This window comes from Scyliorhinus canicula, chromosome 4 (genome assembly GCF_902713615.1).
Source record: "Scyliorhinus canicula chromosome 4, sScyCan1.1, whole genome shotgun sequence".
In the NCBI taxonomy this organism is placed as follows: domain Eukaryota; kingdom Metazoa; phylum Chordata; class Chondrichthyes; order Carcharhiniformes; family Scyliorhinidae; genus Scyliorhinus; species Scyliorhinus canicula.
In genome coordinates this window covers 227,999,882-228,020,798 of record NC_052149.1, presented here as the reverse complement: position 1 = coordinate 228,020,798, position 20,917 = coordinate 227,999,882, and the positions used below count along the sequence as shown (strand labels likewise).

General features: G+C 57.5%; 1 protein-coding gene across 4 annotated transcripts in view; it reads left to right on the top strand.

Moving 5' to 3' along the window:
* Positions 1 to 20,917, top strand: part of LOC119965425 (RELT-like protein 2) — a 66,636-nt gene that overhangs the window by 34,060 nt on the left and 11,659 nt on the right. For all 4 annotated transcript variants that reach the window (XM_038796196.1, XM_038796195.1, XM_038796193.1 and 1 more), the window contains 3 exons: positions 4,187 to 4,258; positions 7,238 to 7,301; positions 9,723 to 9,932. In XM_038796196.1, the coding sequence (XP_038652124.1) occupies positions 4,187 to 4,258; positions 7,238 to 7,301; positions 9,723 to 9,932 (346 nt within the window). The remainder of the gene's footprint in view (positions 1 to 4,186; positions 4,259 to 7,237; positions 7,302 to 9,722; positions 9,933 to 20,917) is intronic.

Genomic DNA, 20,917 nt, shown 5'->3' with positions numbered 1-20,917 from the left:
AGTACTGAGGGAGTGCTGCATTGTCAGAGGGTCAGTACTGAGGGAGTGCTGCACTTTCAGGGGTTAGTACTGAGGGAGTGTAGCACTGTCAGAGGGTCAGTACTGAGGGAGTGCTGCACTGTCAGAGGGTCAGTACTGAGGGAGTGCTGCACTGTCAGAGGGTCAGTACTGAGGGAGTGCTGCACTGTCAGAGGGTCAGTACTGAGGGAGCACTGCATTGTCAGAGGGTCAGTACTGAGGGAATGCTGCACTGTCAGAGGGTCAGTACTGAGGGAGTGCTGCACTGTCAACGGGTCAGTACTGAGGGAGTGCTGCACTGTCAGAGGGTCAGTACTGAGGGAGAGTTGCACTGTCAGAGGGTCAGTACTGAGGGAGTACTGCACTGTCAGAGGGTCAGTACTGAGGGAGTACTGCACTGTCAGAGGGTCAGTACTGAGGGAGTGCTGCACTGTCAGAGGGTCAGTACTGAGGGAGTGCTGCACTGTCAGAGTGTCAGTACTGAGGGAGTGCTGCACTGTCAGAGGGTCAGTACTGAGGGAGTACTGCACTGTCAGAGGGTCAGTACTGAGGGAGTACTGCACTGTCAGAGGGTCAGTACTGAGGGAGTGCTGCACTGTCAGAGGGTCAGTACTGAGGGAGTGCTGCACTGTCAGAGGGTCAGTACTGAGGGAGTGCTGCACTGTCAGAGGGTCAGTACTGAGGGAGTGCTGCACTGTCAGAGGGTCAGTACTGAGGGAGTGCTGCACTGTCAGAGGGTCAATACTGAGGGAGTGCTGCACTGTCAGAGGGTCAGTACTGAGGGAGTGCCGCACTGTCAGTGGGTCAGTACTGAGGGAGTGCTGCACTGTCAGAGGGTCAGTACTGAGGGAGTGCTGCACTGTCGGAGGGTCAGTACTGAGGGAGTGCTGCACTGTCAGAGGGTCAGTACTGAGGGAGTGCTCCACTGTCAGAGGGTCAGTACTGAGGGAGTGCCGCACTGTCAGAGGGTCATTACTGAGGGAGTGCTGCACTGTCAGAGGGTCAGTACTGAGTGCTGCACTGTCAGAGGGTCAGTACTGAGAGAGTGCTGCACTGTCAGAGGGTCAGTACTGAGGGAGTGCCGCACTGTCAGAGGGTCAGTACTGAGGGAGTGCTGCACTGTCAGAGGGTCAGTACTGAGGGAGTGCTGCACTGTCAGAGGGTCAGTACTGAGGGAGTGCTGCACTGTCAGAGGGTCAGTACTGAGGGAGTGCTGCACTGTCAGAGGGTCAGTACTGAGGGAGTGCTGCACTGTCAGAGGGTCAGTACTGAGGGAGTGCTGCACTGTCAGAGGGTCATTACTGAGGGAGTGCTGCACTGTCAGAGGGTCAGTACTGAGAGAGTGCTGCACTGTCAGAGGGTCAGTACTGAGGGATTGCTGCACTGTCAGAGGGTCAGTACTGAGGGAGTGCCACACTGTCAGAGGGTCAGTACTGAGGGAGTGCTGCACTGTCAGAGGGTCAGTACTGAGGGAGTGCTGCATTGTCAGAGGGTCAGTACTGAGGGAGTGCTGCACTGTCAGGGGTTAGTACTGAGGGAGTGTAGCACTGTCAGAGGGTCAGTACTGAGGGAGTGCTGCACTGTCAGAGGGTCAGTACTGAGGGAGTGCTGCGCTGTCAGAGGGTCACTACTGAGGGAGTGCTGCACTGTCAGAGGGTCAGTACTGAGGGAGCACTGCATTGTCAGAGGGTCAGTACTGAGGGAATGCTGCACTGTCAGAGGGTCAGTACTGAGGGAGTGCTGCACTGTCAACGGGTCAGTACTGAGGGAGTGCTGCACTGTCAGAGGGTCAGTACTGAGGGAGAGTTGCACTGTCAGAGGGTCAGTACTGAGGGAGTACTGCACTGTCAGAGGGTCAGTACTGAGGGAGTACTGCACTGTCAGAGGGTCAGTACTGAGGGAGTGCTGCACTGTCAGAGGGTCAGTACTGAGGGAGTGCTGCACTGTCAGAGTGTCAGTACTGAGGGAGTGCTGCACTGTCAGAGGGTCAGTACTGAGGGAGTACTGCACTGTCAGAGGGTCAGTACTGAGGGAGTCCTGCACTGTCAGAGGGTCAGTACTGAGGGAGTGCTGCACTGTCAGAGGGTCAGTACTGAGGGAGTGCTGCACTGTCAGAGGGTCAGTACTGAGGGAGTGCTGCACTGTCAGAGGGTCAGTACTGAGGGAGTGCTGCACTGTCAGAGGGTCAGTACTGAGGGAGTGCTGCACTGTCAGAGGGTCAATACTGAGGGAGTGCTGCACTGTCAGAGGGTCAGTACTGAGGGAGTGCCGCACTGTCAGTGGGTCAGTACTGAGGGAGTGCTGCACTGTCAGAGGGTCAGTACTGAGGGAGTGCTGCACTGTCGGAGGGTCAGTACTGAGGGAGTGCTGCACTGTCAGAGGGTCAGTACTGAGGGAGTGCTGCACTGTCAGAGGGTCAGTACTGAGGGAGTGCCGCACTGTCAGAGGGTCATTACTGAGGGAGTGCTGCACTGTCAGAGGGTCAGTACTGAGTGCTGCACTGTCAGAGGGTCAGTACTGAGAGAGTGCTGCACTGTCAGAGGGTCAGTACTGAGGGAGTGCCGCACTGTCAGAGGGTCAGTACTGAGGGAGTGCTGCACTGTCAGAGGGTCAGTACTGAGGGAGTGCTGCACTGTCAGAGGGTCAGTACTGAGGGAGTGCTGCACTGTCAGAGGGTCAGTACTGAGGGAGTGCTGCACTGTCAGAGGGTCAGTACTGAGGGAGTGCTGCACTGTCAGAGGGTCAGTACTGAGGGAGTGCTGCACTGTCAGAGGGTCATTACTGAGGGAGTGCTGCACTGTCAGAGGGTCAGTACTGAGAGAGTGCTGCACTGTCAGAGGGTCAGTACTGAGGGATTGCTGCACTGTCAGAGGGTCAGTACTGAGGGAGTGCTGCACTGTCAGAGGGTCAGTACTGAGGGAGTGCTGCACTGTTAGAGGGTCAGTACTGAGGGAGTGCTGCACTGTCAGAGGGTCAGTACTGAGGGAGTGCTGCATTGTCAGAGGGTCAGTACTGAGGGAGTGCTGCACTGTCAGAGGGTCAGTACTGAGGGATTGCTGCATTGTCAGAGGGTCAGTACTGAGGGAGTGCTGCACTGTCAGAGGGTCAGTACTGAGGGAGTGCTGCACTGTCAGAGGGTCAGTACTGAGGGAGTGCTGCACTGTCAGAGGGTCAGTACTGAGGGAACGCTGCACTGTCAGAGGGTCAGTACTGAGGATGTGCTGAGCTATTGGAAAGGCAGAACTGAAAGAGCGCTCCACTGTGAGAGGTAATGTCGATATAATGAGATGTTAAATTGAGGCCCAGTAAACCTTCTCAGAGGTAAAATGTCTCATATCCATTATTTAAAGAAGAGCAGAGGTGGGATTCTACGGAAACCGGCAGGATGGGCAACTCCGGCGCGAAGGAGTGGCGTGAACCACTCTGGCGTTGGGCCGCCCCGAAGGAGCGGAATCCTCTGCACCTTCATGGGCGAGGCCAGCCCCAGAGTGGTTTGCACCGCGCCGGCCAGCATGGAAGGGGCTTGGCGCCACTCCACCTGGCGGCGAAGGGCCTCCGCCGGCCGGCGCGAGTTGGCGCATGCGCTCGAGCACCAGCGTGTGGTGGCGTCATCCCAGTGCATGCGCAGGTGCGTCAGTTCATTTCTGCACCGGCCACGGCGGACAGGGACACCAGCCTGCACGGAGGAATAGAGTGCCTGAGGATCGGTGGGCTCCAATCGCGGGCCAGGCCACCATGGGGGTACCCCCCAGGGCCAGATCCCCACCCCCCAGCGCCCACCCCGAGGACCTGCAGAGCCCCCCCCCCGCCGCCTGGTCCACCGGTAAGTATCTGTCGTAACATACGCCGGTGGGACCGGCCGAAAACGGGCGGCCACTCGGCCCATCGCGGGCTGGAGAATCGCCGGGGGGGCCACTGCCAACGGCCCAACGACCACATCGATTCCCGCGATTTCCTCCCACAAATCCCGAAAGACGTGCTGTTAGGTAATTTGGACATTCTGAATTCTCCCTCAGTGTACCCGAACAGGCATCGGAATGTGGGGATTGTCACAGTAACGTCATTTCAGTGTTAATGTAAGCCTACTTGTGACAATAAAGATTATTTTTTAAAAATCCAAATTGTTCTTCTCTCAAATTCTTAATTCTGCGGTCACCTTTGTTCGCAGATGTTCAAGAAAGTTGTAAATCGAACCAGGACACGGTTGGGCAGATTGTGCAATGCATCATTCAGAATGAAGGTGAGCTCCTACGAGAGAGAGGAGTCCATCCTCTGACCTAATTTCTATCCTCACACTCCATTGGAAAAGATAGAACGCAAATCTCCCCTGCACTTATTGAACCATTGCTCCAGCTCGGAGACCATCTGCAGGACTATTTTAGAGGAATAGAACTCCCTTTACACTGTCCCCATCAAACACTCCCAGGACAGGTACAGCACGGGGTTAGATACAGAGTAAAGCTCCCTCTACACTGCCCCCATCAAACACTCCCAGGACAGGTACAGCATGGGGTTAGATACAGAGTAAAGCTCCCTCTACACTGCCCCCATCAAACACTCCCAGGACAGGTACAGCACGGGATTAGATACAGAGTAAAGCTCCCTCTGCACTGTTCCCATCAAACACTCCCAGGACAGCTACAGCACGGGGTTAGATACAGAGTAAAGCTCCCTCTACACTGTCCCCATCAAACACTCCCAGGACAGGTACAGCACGGGGTTAGATACAGAGTAAAGCTCCCTCTACACTGCCCCCATCAAACACTCCCAGGACAGGTACAGCACGGGGTTAGATACAGAGTAAAGCTCCCTCTACACTGCCCCCATCAAACACTCCCAGGACAGGTACAGCATGGGGTTAGATACAGAGTAAAGCTCCCTCTACACTGCCCCCATCAAACACTCCCAGGACAGGTACAGCACGGGATTAGATACAGAGTAAAGCTCCCTCTGCACTGTTCCCATCAAACACTCCCAGGACAGCTACAGCACGGGGTTAGATACAGAGTAAAGCTCCCTCTACACTGCCCCATCAAACACTCCCAGGACAGGTACAGCACGGGGTTAGATACAGAGTAAAGCTCCCTTTACACTGCCCCCATCAAACACTCCCAGGACAGGTACAGCTCGGGGTTAGATACAGAGTAAATGTCCCTCTACACTGTATCCATCAAACACCCCCAGGACAGGTGCATCACAGGGTAAGATACAGAGTAAAGTTCCCTTTACACTGCCCCCATCAAACACTCCCAGGACAGGTACAGCACGGGGTTAGATATAGAGTAAAGCTCCCTTTACACTGCCCCCATCAAACACTCCCAGGACAGGTACAGCACGGGGTTAGATACAGAGTAAAGCTCCCTCTACACTGTATCCATCAAACACCCCCAGGACAGGTGCATCACAGGGTAAGATACAGAGTAAAGTTCCCTTTACACTGTCCCCATCAAACACTCCCAGCCCACATACAGCACGGGGTCAGATACAGAGTAAAGTTCCCTTTACACTGTCCCCATCAAACACTCCCAGGGCAGGTTACAGCATGGGGTTAGATACACAGTAAAGCTCCCTCTACACTGTTCCCATCAAACGCTCCCAGGACGGGTACAGCATGGGGTTAGATACAGAGTAAAGCTCCCTCTACACTGTCCCCATCAAACACCCCCAGGACAGGTGCATCACAGGGTAAGATACAGAGTAAAGCTCCCTCTACACTGTCCCCATCAAACACTCCCAGGACAGGTGCAGCACGGGGTTAGATAGAGAGAGCAGCTCCCTCTACACTTTCCCATTAAATATTCTGATGTCAGATATAACATGGATTAGATAGAGGGAGAAACTCTTTCTGTATTGCTGAGCAACAAAGGAACACAATTTGACGTGTCAATGTGGCATTTTCCATTTCTACATATTGGTTATGATCTCAGACTAATAATCCATTGAATGTGAGATAAATTCACACCAGGTCAGTTTGAGAATTTGAATTAGTTTTTTACAATTGGGAAATAAAAAGCTTATCGCAGAAAGAGTGACGATTGAGCTGCCAAATTGTGGCAAAAGCCCAGGTTCTAACGTCCTTTAGTGAAGGAAACCTACCGCCATTAACTGTTCTGGGCTTTTATGTGACTCCAAACCCACACCAACGTCATTGACTCTTAACTTTCCTGTGAAATGGCCAAGAAAGACCCTCAGTGCTATCAAACTCGAGCAGGGTCAATAACTTTGGCATTTAGTATTTTACAAATCCGTTGCAAAAACCCAGCATTAACGTCTGAAAGTTGGATTCTGTGAAGGGGATGCATGGATCTGCCTTGGGTCAAACAAGTGTTCTTCCTGACTGGTATCTAACTTGGAAAAGTGATCACAAAAAGGATTTCTGGTTGAATGTTTTAAAATTTAATGTAGGGATGTGGGTGTCAGTGGCAACTTCAGCATCTGTTCTCATCCCTAGTTGTCCTCTGAGGAGGTGTAATGAGCCGCCTTCTTGACCTGCCACAGTCCACATAGTAACGATGCTCCCACAGTGATGTTGGGTTGGGAGTTCCAGAATTCTGACTGAGTGATGGTTGACATATGGCGAAGTCCGTCCGTGTGACATGAATGGGGTGATTGGATTCCCAAGTGCCCACTGCCCTTGTCCCTCTGGACGTTGGAGGCGCATATTTGGAAAATCTGTCTTCACCAATCCACAGACGCCGACAACTCTTGCATTCTACAATACCCGAAGCTGCTATCAGCGGCCTCAGCATAAACCAAGGTGATTGGGTTTCTAGTGGAGATTGTGAAACAGGAATCCTCCCACATTACAGAGCAAAGTCTCTTTTGAACTTCCGTAGCTTATTAGCTGAATTCCTCCAAGTGTGGGATCAACCTGTTTATGGCTTGGCAGGACTTCACCCCTTACAAGAGGGTACATACTTCCAGGAATTTGGAGCAAGAGTTTACTTCTGGATTAATTTCACTTGCCCAAATGGGTTAGAGAAGGAATTCCCAGATTTTTTCTCCCAAAATTGGGTTGGGGTTTTAACTGCTTTTTTCCTCCCCTTCTCCCAGGAGAGGAGGTGGTTTTGGGGAGGGTGGGCAGTGCTTAGATTGTGTTACACAAGACGTCACAAGATTGTGAGGGAAATGATGAGTGATCCAGATCGTCTTTACCTGTATCTTTGCTTGTATGTTTGTAATTTATCTTGATGTTACCTTCTGTCTTTGTGCTGTTCAGCTAACGTAGAGGCGCTCAAAGATCTGCTGAAGGAGCATGAACAGGTGAAATCTCCATTACCCAGGTGAGAAAGAAGAAGGATCCCAACGTGAGTTATCTCAACAAGCCTTTTATTGATAGTTATCATCTGCCTCTGAAAATGTTCAGTGTACGCAGTATGCAAATACACTTTAAACAGTTCCATCTCGAGGAACAATTATTCAACAAAAATAAGGAGATATTTGCATTGGTGAGTGAAAGCTTGGCCAAGGAGGTATGTTTTATTGAACATGTTAAAGCAAAAGAAAAAGAGGCAGAGAGGGGAAGGGAATGAATTCTAGAGCGTGGTGGAAGTGTTTTTTTATTTATCTACAAAGATTTATGGGATTCATTTCTTCGTAATAACCCCTCCAATCGTAAATCACATCAGGTTATTGAGACTTAGTCATATGGCAAGAAGGTACACTTTAAATGTTGAATTTGTCATTAATTGATAAGTCAGAAAGATAAAAAAAGTAGTGTCAATTAACAGCAATTAGCAGTAATTAACAGTGAGAAGAGAAAGCTTAACTTTAACAATTGGACAGACTTCTCACCATCCTTCTTCAACCAGGTTGTGAACTCATCACTCTGTAAAAACATCGATAACAGCTCTCTCTCCACCTCTCTTCTTATCTGCCTCCCCTAAACATCTCTCTATCCCCCTCGCCACCCACATCTTTCTCTTTGCACCTCTCTTCACGTCTCTCTCTGCCTTTCTCTGTGTCTCTGCCTGTCCTTCCCCAAAATGGCTTCTCGAGACCCCATTCCTACACCTTACAAATTGAAAGCCCACCGTAGCCAATTGTTGGAAAATAGCCAATTGGTCTATAACTTGTCAATAATAAAATAAGAATTAGGCCACTGGATTTGAACTAGTTACGCACATTGTCTCGTGTTTTAAGAAAATGCCTCTTCCCAAATTATGGGCGTAATCTGACCAGGAATTGTCAGTGTCAGGCCCAGACTGAAAAGTGGTCTGAAACTCTCCAGGTGCACAGACCAGTTTTCTCTCCAAATATTGAGCCTCTTTGAAGAAAGGAAAATGAGAGGATGTAGTTTTGGCGTCACACTGGCCTGATTGAGTCGGCAACTGGCACCACAGAGATGTGGGCACCAAGCACCAACTGGTGCCCAGATCAGTACTGCACGCTAACGGCCCCCAGCCCACACCATGGAATTATCGGGGACTGCCCCCCCCCCCCACCCCACCCCACCCCCCCACCCCACCCCACCCCCCCCACCCCCAACAATCATCTCATCGCCGGCATTCCTCTTCCCCACCCTACATTCATCGCTGGCACGCCATCCCCCCCCCCACCCTCCCCCCACAAGTGTCCACACCCCACCCCCCGCCCCATATCAATGAATTCCACTCCCCCCCCCCCCCCACCCCCATGAGGCTCCGACGAGGCGCAGCCCCTGGCACTGCGTCTTGGCACAGGTTGGCACTGCCACCTGGTATCTAATCCTGTGCTGTACCTGTCCTGGGAGTGTTTGATGGAGACAGTGTAGAGGGAGCTTTACTCTGTATCTAACCCCGTGCTGTACCTGTCCTGGGAGTGTTTGATGGGGACAGTGTAGAGGGAGCTTTACTCTGTATCTAACCCCGTGCTGTACCTGTCCTGGGAGTGTTTGATGGGGACTGTGTAGAGGGAGCCAGCGCCGGCCCTAGGGTTGCTGGCGCCCCGGGCAAGCTGAACTTCGGTGCCCTTGGGGGGGGGGGGGGGGCGAGGGGCGGGGGGGGCGGGGCCGAGGGGCGGGGGGGGGGGGGGGCCGGGGGGGGGGGGGCGGAGGGGCGGGGGGGCGGGGCTGAGGGGTGGGGGGGCGGGGCCGAGGGGCGGGGGCGGACCCGAGGGGGGGGGGCGGACCCGAGGGGGGGGCGGACCCGAGGGGGGGGGGGGGGGGGCGGACCCGAGGGGGGGGCGGACCCGAGGGGGGGGCGGGGGAGGGCGGACCCGAGGGGGGGGCGGGGGAGGTCAGACCCGAGGGGGGGGCGGGGGAGGGCGGACCCGAGGGGGGGGGCGGACCCGAGGGGGGGGCGGGGGGGGGAGCGGACTGAGCGGGGGGGCGGACCGAGCGGGGCGGACCGAGCGGGGCGGACCGGGGGGGGGGGGCGGACCGAGCGGGGGCGCCTTGGGGGAGGGCGGCCACCGCGCATGCGCTGGTTGGCACCGGCCCAACTGCGCATGCGCGGGACCCGAGTCTCTGGCGCCCCCCAGCACATGGCGCCCCGGGCGACTGCCCGAGTTGCCGGTGCCTTGAGCCGGCTCTGGAGGGAGCTTTACTCTGTATCTAACCCCGTGCTGTACCTGTCCTGGTAGTGTTTGATGGGGACAGTGTAGAGGGAGCTTTACTCTGTATCTAACCCCGTGCTGTACCTGTCCTGGGAGTGTTTGATGGGGACAGTGTAGAGGGAGCTTTACTCTGTATCTAACCCTATGCTGTTCTTGTTCTTCAATTCCAGGCCTTTATTCCCTGAACTGTCTTTGACAAAAGTTCCTCCCGAGCACCCTCACCACCACACTGTGCACTCTATGGTTGCCGGAAGTGCCAGGTCAGCGTGTCTAAACTGCCAACATGGAAGGAAGAGAACTGCATTGCAGATATGCAGACGAGCCAAAGAGACCAAGGTCAGGGATCAAGGGGTAGAGGTCACCGTCCTCTCTGTGGGCAGGTACAATAGTAACGCTAGCCTGTGCCAGTTAGACAACAAATGTTGGTGTTCGAGTTGATGTTGCGGGAGCCTGAATATCGACTGATGTTGGTGAACTGACCCCATGCAATGATACAGTGCAGAAGGAGGCCTCTCGGAACATCACGTCTGTGCTGGCTGTGTGGAAGAGCTATCCAATTCGTCCCATTCCCATACTCGTTTCCCAACATGTTTTTCCCGCATCTAGTATTTATCCAAATCATTGAATCTGCCCATATCACCCTTTGGGCAGAGCATTGCAGGTCCTAACAACTTGCTGCATTTAAAATAAAAAGAGCCCCCTCTGGATTTTCTGACTAATTCCCCTTCAAAATACTTCCTCAGATTACTGTCCCAGACGCCTCACTCTGGATATGGTACCATAGAGGTGTTCTAACCAAAGCTAATTTGGTGCTGTTGGTCATTAAGTTGCTGATAACATCTGTGCTCATCAAGTTAAGGAAATGTAACATCTCCTTTTCTGGGTCCAGGCATTGATAAATGTGGCAAGAAAATTCCCCTCGACCGTCCGTTTTGTTAGTTTGCCAATGATTTTCAATCTGTGCCTCTAGAAGTGGAAACAATTCCTCCTTATTTACTCCATTAAACCCCTTCAAGATTGTAAACACCTCAGTCAATTCTCCCCTTATCTACTTTCCATGTTATTAATATCCCCCCTCCCTGGTATCAGTCTGGTAAATCCTCAGTCCACCCTCCTCAATTCTGGTTATTCAGAATTCAACAGAACACTCCAGCTCAGGCCAATGATTTATAAAGGTTTGACATCGCTTTCTTGCTTTTGAATTCATGCCTCTATTTTAAAGCCTTTGGGCGCGATTCTCTGCTCCGACGGCAGAGTGTCGGGCGTCTGAACCCTGCACCCGGCGGGTCCCACCCAATGTGGCCCGGCGTTTGTGGAGGGAGGTGGGCACGGCCGTCAGTGCCATCGCGTTGACACCCAGGACTGGCAAGCAGTGCCGCAAAAAGCTCAATGATCTACTGAGGGCAGCCAGGGTGAGTATACAGCAATGTGCCCTGTGGTGAATGTGATTCACACCGGATTATAACCTGTATATACATGTGCCTATATTGTAAGTGCAGTTGCACTACCTGACCACCAGGGGGAGTAGCTCTGGGAATGCTCGAGAGTTATACGGGACTTCTCCCTTGGCTCCGCCCAGGACTCCTCCCCCGGGAGCTGCTGTAGAAAGATCAGTGCCACAGGGTCAGCCAGCCAGTTCACCGAAAGTTCAACTGCTAACAGGCTGGCTCTGTTGTAAGTATATTAAAACTGCTATTCTAATCCTACAAGCACGTGTCCGTAGAATTGTTGGTTCCAACAATTTAATATACTTAGGAAACAGTCGAAGAAAACCATGGAAGCAGCCCTCAAGCCCAGACGCCTAGAACTCGACCCACAGGATGCAGAGGCTAAGGAATTTTTTTCCCACTGGCTGAGATATTTTAAAGCCTACCTGGCAGAAGCCAGCACCGCCGGAACAACGGAGGAACAAAAACTCAGCCTACTGCACGCGAGGGTAAGCCACAGAATCTCCACACAGCTAAATCCGGCCGGTTCTTACACCGCAGCTCTGGCAATATTGGACAAAATGTACGTTAGGCCCATTAACGAGGTTTATGCACGACACGTGTTTACGACTCGCCGTCAGCGGCCTACAGAAACGCTAGTCGAATTTGTAAGGGAATTGAACAATCTTTCCAATGACTGCAATTATCAGGCCGTTACCGCGGCTGAACATAGGGAGCTTGCTGTGCGGGACGTTTTCGTAGCGGGCCAAAGATCGAACTATGTGCGCCAAAGACTGCTAGAAAAGGGGGCCCAGGACTTAGATACTACTGTGGAGGCTGCTACCACTATGGAAGTCTCCTTCCGCAGCCTCACCTTGTTTCCCGCGGACCCTGCGACCTCATCGTGGAACCCCGACCAACAATCCCCCCAGGCCTGTGCCGCACGGCCCCCCCCGCTACCGCGCTGCCAAAGCCAGTTACTCTGCTGCCCCAGCCAGCTACTCAGCTGCTCCAGCCAGTTACTCAGCTGCCCCAGCCAGTTACTCTGCTGCCCCAGCCAGTTACTCAGCTGCTCCAGCCAGTTACTCTGCTGCCCCAGCCAGTTACTCTGCTGCCCCCGCCAGCTACTCTGCTGCCCCAGCCAGCTACTCAGCTGCTCCAGCCAGTTACTCAGCTGCCCCAGCCAGTTACTCTGCTGCCCCAGCCAGTTACTCAGCTGCCCCAGCCAGTTACTCAGCTGCTCCAGCCAGCTACTCAGCTGCTCCAGCCAGTTACTCAGCTGCCCCAGCCAGTTACTCAGCTGCTCCAGCCAGCTACTCTGCTGCCCCAGCCAGTTACTCAGCTGCTCCAGCCAGTTACTCGGCTACTCCAGCCAGCTACTCAGCTGCTCCAGCCAGCTACTCTGCTGCCCCAGCCAGTTACTCTGCTGCCCCAGCCAGTTACTCAGCTGCTCCAGCCAGCTACTCTGCTGCCCCAGCCAGCTACTCTGCTGCCCCAGCCAGTTACTCAGCTGCTCCAGCCAGTTACTCTGCTGCCCCAGCCAGCTACTCTGCTGCCCCAGCCAGCTACTCTGCTGCCCCAGCCAGTTACTCAGCTGCTCCAGCCAGTTACTCGGCTACTCCAGCCAGCTACTCAGCTGCTCCAGCCAGCTACTCTGCTGCCCCAGCCAGTTACTCTGCTGCCCCAGCCAGTTACTCAGCTGCCCCAGCCAGTTACTCAGCTGCCCCAGCCAGTTACTCTGCTGCCCCAGCCAGTTACTCTGCTGCCCCAGCCAGTTACTCTGCTGCCCCAGCCAGTTACTCTGCTGCCCCAGCCAGTTACTCTGCTGCCCCAGCCAGTTACTCTGCTGCCCCAGCCAGCTACTCAGCTGCCCCAGCCAGTTACTCTGCTGCCCCAGCCAGCTACTCAGCTGCCCCAGCCAGTTACTCTGCTGCCCCAGCCAGCTACTCAGCTGCCCCAGCCAGCTACTCAGCTGCCCCAGCCAGTTACTCTGCTGCCCCAGCCAGTTACTCTGCTGCCCCAGCCAGCTACTCTGCTGCTCCAGCCAGTTACTCTGCTGCTCCAGCCAGTTACTCTGCTGCCCCAGCCAGTTACTCTGCTGCCCCAGCCAGTTACTCTGCTGCCCCAGCCAGCTACTCAGCTGCCCCAGCCAGTTACTCTGCTGCCCCAGCCAGCTACTCAGCTGCTCCAGCCAGCTACTCAGCTGCCCCAGCCAGCTACTCAGCTGCCCCAGCCAGTTACTCTGCTTCCCCAGCCAGCTACTCAGCTGCTCCAGCCAGTTACTCGGCTGCCCCAGCCAGCTACTCTGCTGCCCCAGCCAGTTACTCTGCTGCCCCAGCCAGTTACTCTGCTGCCCCAGCCAGTTACTCTGCTGCCCCAGCCAGTTACTCAGCTGCCCCAGCCAGTTACTCTGCTGCCCCAGCCAGTTACTCTGCTGCCCCAGCCAGTTACTCTGCTGCCCCAGCCAGTTACTCTGCTGCCCCAGCCAGTTACTCTGCTGCCCCAGCCAGCTACTCAGCTGCTCCAGCCAGTTACTCAGCGGCTCCAGCCAGCTACTCAGCTGCCCCAGCCAGTTACTCTGCTGCCCCAGCCAGCTACTCAGCTGCCCCAGCCAGCTACTCTGCTGCCCCAGCCGGCTACTCAGCTGCCCCAGCCGGCTACTCTGCTGCCCCAGCCAGCTACTCAGCTGCTCCAGCCAGCTACTCAGCTGCCCCAGCCAGCTACTCTGCTGCTCCAGCCAGCTACTCAGCTGCTCCAGCCAGCTACTCAGCTGCCCCAGCCAGTTACTCTGCTGCCCCAGCCAGTTACTCTGCTGCTCCAGCCAGCTACTCAGCGGCTCCAGCCAGCTACTCAGCTGCCCCAGCCAGCTACTCAGCTGCCCCAGCCTGCTATTTCTGTGGCCAAAGCCAGCACCCGCGGCAGCACTGCCCAGCCCGATCCACGACCTGCAGCAGCTGCGGGAAGAAATGCCACTATGCCAGAGTGTGCCTCGCAAAAAGAGCCCCAGTTGTTAACTCCCCTGCAGAGAGAACAAATCGCTCCCAACACCAGCAGGCCCGCAGGGTCCAAAACGCTGCGGCCTACGCCCCGACTCCGCCCCCTCCCACCATTTGCGATCCATAGGGGCCGCCATCTTGGCAAACCCCCACCATGCGGCTGGCCACGTGCGACTCATGGGGGCCGCCACCTTCCTCGCTGCTCACCACGTGCGATCCACGGGCCCCATCTGCATCTCCATGCTCAGAAAGCTCATCTGAAGAATACGACATCCCCGGGCACTCACCACGCGGCCCGCAACTCAATGCAGTCACCCTAGATCAATCCTGCCCCAAGCACCTACGAAGTTCGATGGCGGAGGTCCAGATCAACGGGTACAGCACGCCATGCCTCTTTGACTCCGGGAGCACCGGGAGCTTCATATACCCAGAGCTGGTAAGACGCTGTTCGCTTCCTATTTTTCCTGTGAGCCAAACTATCGCCCTCGCTTCGGGCTCCCACTCAGTCCAAATCCAAGTCGTTACGCTCACAATTCAAGGCGCTAGTTATTCGAAATTTAAACTTTATGTCCTGCCTGACCTCTGCGCGCCACTCTTATTAGGCCTGGATTTCCAGTGCAACCTCAAGAGCCTCACCCTCAGCTTCGGCGGGCCCCTGCCCCCACTCACTATCTGCAGCCTAGCCACGCTGCGCATCTCCCCCCCTCCTCTCTTCGCCAATCTCACTCCAGATTGCAAGCCAATAGCTACTCGCAGCAGGCGGTACAGCCTACAGGATAGGGTCTTTATCCGATCGGAGGTCCGACGGCTGCTCAGTGAGGGGATCATAGAGGCCAGTAATAGCCCCTGGAGAGCTCAGGTGGTGATCGTCAAGACCGGGGAAGAATTTTGCATGGTCGTCGACTATAGCCAGACCGTAAATCGCTTTACGCTCCTAGAATTGCAGACATGGTTAATCAGATCGCCCAATATCGGCTATTTTCCACGTTGGATCTGAAGTCTGCATACCACCAGCTCCCAATCCGCCCGGAGGACCGCCACTACACGGCATTCGAGGCCGATGGCCGCCTCTTCCATTTCCTCCGGGTTCCCTTCGGCGTCACTAACGGGGTTTCGGTGTTCCAACGAGCAATGGACCGAATGGTAGACCAGTACGGGCTGCGGGCCACGTTTCGTATCTGGACAATGTCACCATCTGCGGCCATGATCAGCAGGACCACGACGCCAACCTCTACCGTTTTCTCCAAACGACACAGAAATTAAATCTCACTTATAACAAGGAGAAATGCGTTTTCCGCACAAACAGACTGGCCATCCTCGGCTACGTCGTGGAGAACGGAGTCCTGGGCCCAGACCCGGACCGCATGCTAGAAAACCTCTTAGAACTCCCCCTCCCTCATTGTCCCAAGGCCCTCAAACGGTCCTTGGGGTTCTTTTCATACTACGCCCAGTGGGCCCCTCAATATGCGGACAAAGCCCGCCCACTCTTTAAGGCCACACGATTTCCCCTGTCGGCTGAGGCGCGCCTGGCCTTCAGCTGCATCAAGAAGGACATCGCCAAAGCAGCCATGCGGGCGGTAGATGAATCCACTCCCTTTCAGGTTGAGAGCGACGCCTCAGAGGTAGCTCTAGCAGCCACTTTAAATCAGGCAGGGCGGCCCGTTGCATTTTTCTCCCGTACCCTATCAGCTTCAGAACTCCGACACTCCTCAGTCGAGAAGGAAGCACAAGCCATTGTGGAGGCTGTTCGTCACTGGAGGCACTACCTCGCAGGTAGGAGGTTCATCCTCATCACCGACCAACGATCAGTTGCCTTTATGTTTGACAACTCGCAAAGGAGCAAAATAAAAAATGATAAAATCCTTCGGTGGAGGATCGAACTCTCCACCTATAGTTACGATATTAAATATCGACCGGGGAAGCTCAACGAGCCCTCGGATGCCCTATCCCGCGGGACATGCACCAGCGCGCAGATCAGCCGTCTGAAAGCCATCGATGTGGACCTCTGCCATCCAGGGGTCACCCGGCTCGCCCACTACATCAGAGCCCGAAACCTGCCTTTCTCCAACGAGGAGGTAAAAGCGGTCACCAGGGACTGCCCGATCTGTGCAGAGTGCAAACCGCACTTCTATAGACCAGACAGGGCCCACCTGGTCAAGGCTTCTAGGCCCTTCTAGGCCCTTTGAACGCCTTGCGATCGATTTCAAAGGGCCACTCCCCATCACTAACAAGAACATTTATTTCCTCAACATCATCGACGAGTTCTCCCGATTCCCTTTTGCCATCCCATGCCCTGATATGACCTCCCACACAGTCATTAGGGCCCTGCATAGTGTCTTCACCCTGTTCGATTTCCCCAGCTACGTGCACAGCGAGGTTTGTCCTTTATGAGCGACGAGCTGCGTCAGTACCTGCTCGACAAGGGCATCGCCTCGAGCAGGACTACCAGCTACAACCCCAGGGGGAACGGGCAGGTGGAGAGGGAGAACGCGACGGTCTGGAAGACCGTCCTACTGACCCTCCGGTCTAGAAAACTCCAAGTCTCCCAATAGAACAGTACAGCACAGAACAGGCCCTTCGGCCCTCGATGTTGTGCCGAGCAATGATCACCCTACTCAAACCCACGTATCCACCCTATACCCATAACCCAACAACAGTATCCCTTTGGGACCTGGCACCCGCTGGATCCAGCCCCCCCCCCACCCCCACTGAGGAACCCCTTACTCCGTTCCCTATGCTGCCGCACCCTCATGCCCCCGATTCCGCAAGCTCGCCCCACCGGTTCCATGCGCCAGAACCAGCCCGCCCCCAGCGCCCCCAGTCTCCGGGCGAACCAGAGGTGTATAAAGTTCGGACGCGACCCGCCCCGGAGTCTGCCATCGTACCCCAGCTCTCAACACCCACCCAGCCACCGCAAGAGGCTGCCACCCCGGTGCTCCACAGATCAAAAAGAACAATTCGTCCACCGGACAGACCACCCAGGCTGGACTCGATTTCTTTCACAGGGGGTGAATGTGGTGAATGTGATTCACACGGGATTATAATCTGTATATATATGTGTCTATATTGTAAGTGCAGTTGCATTACCTGACCACCAGGGGGAGTAGCTCTGGGAATACTCGAGAGTTGTACTGGGCTCCCTTGGCTCCGCCCAGGACTCCTTTCTCGGGAGCTGCTGTATAAAGATCAGTGCCACAGGGTCAGCCGGCCAGTTCACCGAAAGTTCAACGGCTAACAGGCTGGCTCTGTTGTAAGTATATTAAAACCGCTATTCTAATCCTACAAGCACGTGTCCGTAGAATTGTTGGTTCCAACACTGCTGTACCGTCTGGGGGAACACCGAGACGTAGTCATAGGGCCCGTAAGGCCAGAAAGGTAGACACGGATGAGTATGTTGGCACGGGTGCAGGGCACAGGATAGGTAAACGGGCTCGGGCATATGTACAGGACGTCTGTTATTCAACACATTACACACCTTTGTGAGCTGCCTTTCCGATGCGGGTGGGGACTGTGTGCCAGTGTGTGTGAGGGGCACTGCGATAGAAGTTGAGCTCCGATGCGTGTGACGTGCCCCCTTAGCCCCCCCTCACGGTTCTCCCGCATCAACCCGCCCCAAGCCGTACGCCAGGGCCATGAGATGCAGTGTCTGGGCCGTGTGCAAGGTCCACCCAGGTGGAGAGTCTTGATGTGGCCATGAGTCAGACATTGTCAGACGATGTATGGCTCGGAGCCCATCGCACGGCAGGCTGTTATCATCCTCCATGCCTTGTACCAGACCAGCTTACACCATCAACCGTCGGTGGTGGGGGAGGGGAGGGTGGTCGGGGATGTGAGGGTGGTGGGGGAGGTGAGGAGGGAGGTGAGGGTGGTGGGGGAGGTGAGGGTGGTCGGTGGTGGGGGAGGGGAGGGTGGTCGGGGATGTGAGGGTGGTGGGGGAGGTGAGGGGGGAGGTGAGGGTGGTGGGGGAGGTGAGGGGGGTCGGTGGTGGGGAGATGAGGGTGGTTGGTGGTGGGGAGGTGGGGGAGGTGGGGGAGGTGAGGGGGGTGGGCAGTGGTGGGGGAGGTGAGGGGGGACGGTGGTGGGGGAGGTGAGGGGGGACGGTGGTGGGGGAGGTGAGGGGGGGTCGGTGGTGGGGGAGGTGAGGGGGGGGGGTCGGTGGTGGGGGAGGTGAGGGGGGGTCGGTGGTGGGGGAGGTGAGGGGGGGTCGGTGGTGGGGGAGGTGAGGATGGTCAGTGGTGGGGGAGGTGAGGGGGGGTCGGTGGTGGGGGAGGTGAGGGGGGGTCGGTGGTGGGGGAGGTGAGGGGGGTTGGTGGTGGGGGAGGTGATGGTAGTCGGTGGTGGGGAGGTGAGGGTGGTCGGTGGTGGGAGAGGTGAGGGGGGAGTCGGTGGTGGGGGAGGTGGGGGTGGTCGGTGGTGGGGGAGGTGAGGGTGGTCGGTGGTGGGAGAGGTGAGGGGGGAGTCGGTGGTGGGGGAGGTGAGGCTGGTCGGTGGTGGGGGAGGTGAGGGAGGTCGGTGGTGGGGGAGGTGAGGGGGGTCGGTGGTGAGGGAGGTGAGGGTGGTCGGTGGTGGGGGAGGTGAGGCTGGTCGGTGGTGGGGGAGGTGAGGGAGGTCGGTGGTGGGGGAGGTGAGGGGGGGTCAGTGGTGGGGGAGGTGAGGGGTGGTCGGTGGTGGGGGAGGTGAGGGGGGGGTCGGTGGTGGGGGAGGTGAGGGGGGGGTCGGTGGTGGGGAGGTGAGGATGGTCAGCGGTGGGGGAGGTGAGGGTGGTGGGGGAGGTGAGGCTGGTCAGTGGTGGGGGAGGTGAGGGGGGGTCGGTGGTGGGGGAGGTGAGGGGGGGGTCGGTGGTGGGGAGGTGAGGATGGTCAGTGGTGAGGGAGGTGAGGGGGGGATCGGTGGTGGGGGAGGTGAGGGGGGGGTCGGTGGTGGGGGAGGTGAGGATGGTCAGTGGTGGGGGAGGTGAGGGGGGGTCGGTGGTGGGGTAGGTGAGGGTGGTCGGTGGTGGGGTAGGTGAGGGTGGTCGGTGGTGGGGGAGGTGAGGGTGGTCGGTGGTGGGGGAGGTGAGGGTGGTCAGTGGTGGGGGAGGGGAGGGTGGTCGGTGGTGGGGGAGGTGAGGGGGGTCGGTGGTGGGGAGGTGAGGGTGGTCAGTGGTGGGGGAGGTGAGGGTGGTCAGTGGTGGGGGAGGTGAGGCTGGTGGGGGAGGTGAGGGTGGTGGGGGTGGGGGAGGTGAGGGTGGTGGGGGAGGTGAGGGTGGTCGGTGGTGGGGGAGGTGAGGGTGGTCAGTGGTGGGGGAGGTGAGGGGGGGGTCGGTGGTGGGGTAGGTGAGGGTGGTCGGTGGTGGGGGTGGTGAGGGGGGTCAGTGGTGGGGGAGGTGAGGGGGGGTCGGTGGTGGGGGAGGTGAGGGTGGTCGGTGGTGTGGGAGGTGAGGGGGGGTCGGTGGTGGGGGAGGTGAGGGTGGTCGGTGGTGGGGAGATGAGGGTGGTCAGTGGTGGGGGAGGTGAGGCTGGTCGGTGGTGGGGGAGGTGAGGGGGGGTCAGTGGTGGGGGAGGTGAGGGGGGAGTCGGTGGTGGGGGAGGTGAGGGGGGGTCGGTGGTGGGGAGGTGAGGGTGGTCGGTGGTGGGGGAGGTGAGGGTGGTCAGTGGTGGGGGAGGTGGGGGTGGTTGGTGGTGGGGGAGGTGAGGGTGGTCGGTGGTGGGGGAGGGGAGGGTTGTCGGGGAGGTGAGGGTGGTCGGTGGTGGGGAGGGTGGTCGGTGGTGGGGGAGGTGAGGGTGGTCGGTGGTGGGGGAGGTGAGGGTGGTCGAGGGTGGGGGTGGTGAGGGGGGGTCGGTGGTGGGGGAGGTGAGGGTGGTCGAGGGTGGGGGTGGTGAGGGTGGTCGGTGGTGGGGGAGGTGAGGGTGGTCGGTGGTGGGGGAGGTGAGGGGGGGTCAGTGGTGGGGGAGGCGAGGGGGTGGTCGGTGGTGGGGGAGGGGAGGGTGGTCGGTGGTGGGGGTGGTGAGTGTGGTCGAGGGTGGGGGTGGTGAGGGTGGTCGAGGGTGGGGGTTGTGGGGGAGGTGAGGGGGGGTCGGTGTTGGGGGAGGTGAGGGGGGGGTCGGTGGTGTGGGAGGTGAGGGGGGTCGGTGGTGGGGGAGGTGAGGGTGGTCGGTGCTGTGGGAGGTGAGGGGGGGTCGGTGGTGGGGGAGGTGAGGGGGGGTCGGTGGTGGGGGAGGTGAGGGTGGTCGGTGGTGGGGAGGTGAGGGTGGTCGGTGGTGGGGGAGGTGAGGGTGGTCGGTGCTGTGGGAGGTGAGGGGGGGTCGGTGGTGGGGGAGGTGAGGGGGGGTCGGTGGTGGGGGAGGTGAGGGTGGTCGGTGGTGGGGGAGGTGAGGGTGGTCGGTGCTGTGGGAGGTGAGGGGGGGTCGGTGGTGGGGGAGGTGAGGGGGGGTCGGTGGTGGGGAGGTGAGGGTGGTCGGTGGTGGGGAGGTGAGGGTGGTCGGTGGTGGGGGAGGTGAGGGTGGTCGGTGGTGGGGGAGGTGAGGGTGATCGAGGGTGGGGGAGGTGAGGGGGGGTCGGTGGTGGGGGAGGTGAGGGTGGTCGAGGGTGGGGGTGGTGAGGGTGGTCGAGGGTGGGGGAGGTGAGGGTGGTCGGTGGTGGGGGAGGTGAGGGTGATCGAGGGTGGGGGTGGTGAGGGAGGTGAGGGTGGTCGGTGGTGGGGGAGGTGAGGGTGGTCGGTGGTGTGGGAGGTGAGGGTGGTCGGTGGTGTGGGAGGTGAGGGGGGTCGGTGGTGGGGGAGGTGAGGGTGGTCGGTGGTGTGGGAGGTGAGGGGGGTCGGTGGTGGGGGAGGTGAGGGTGGTCGGTGGTGGGGGAGGTGAGGGTGGTCGGTGGTGGGGGAGGTGAGGGTGGTCGGTGGTGGGGGAGGTGAGGGGGGGGTCGGTGGTGGGGGAGGTGAGGGTGGTCGGTGGTGGGGGAGGTGAG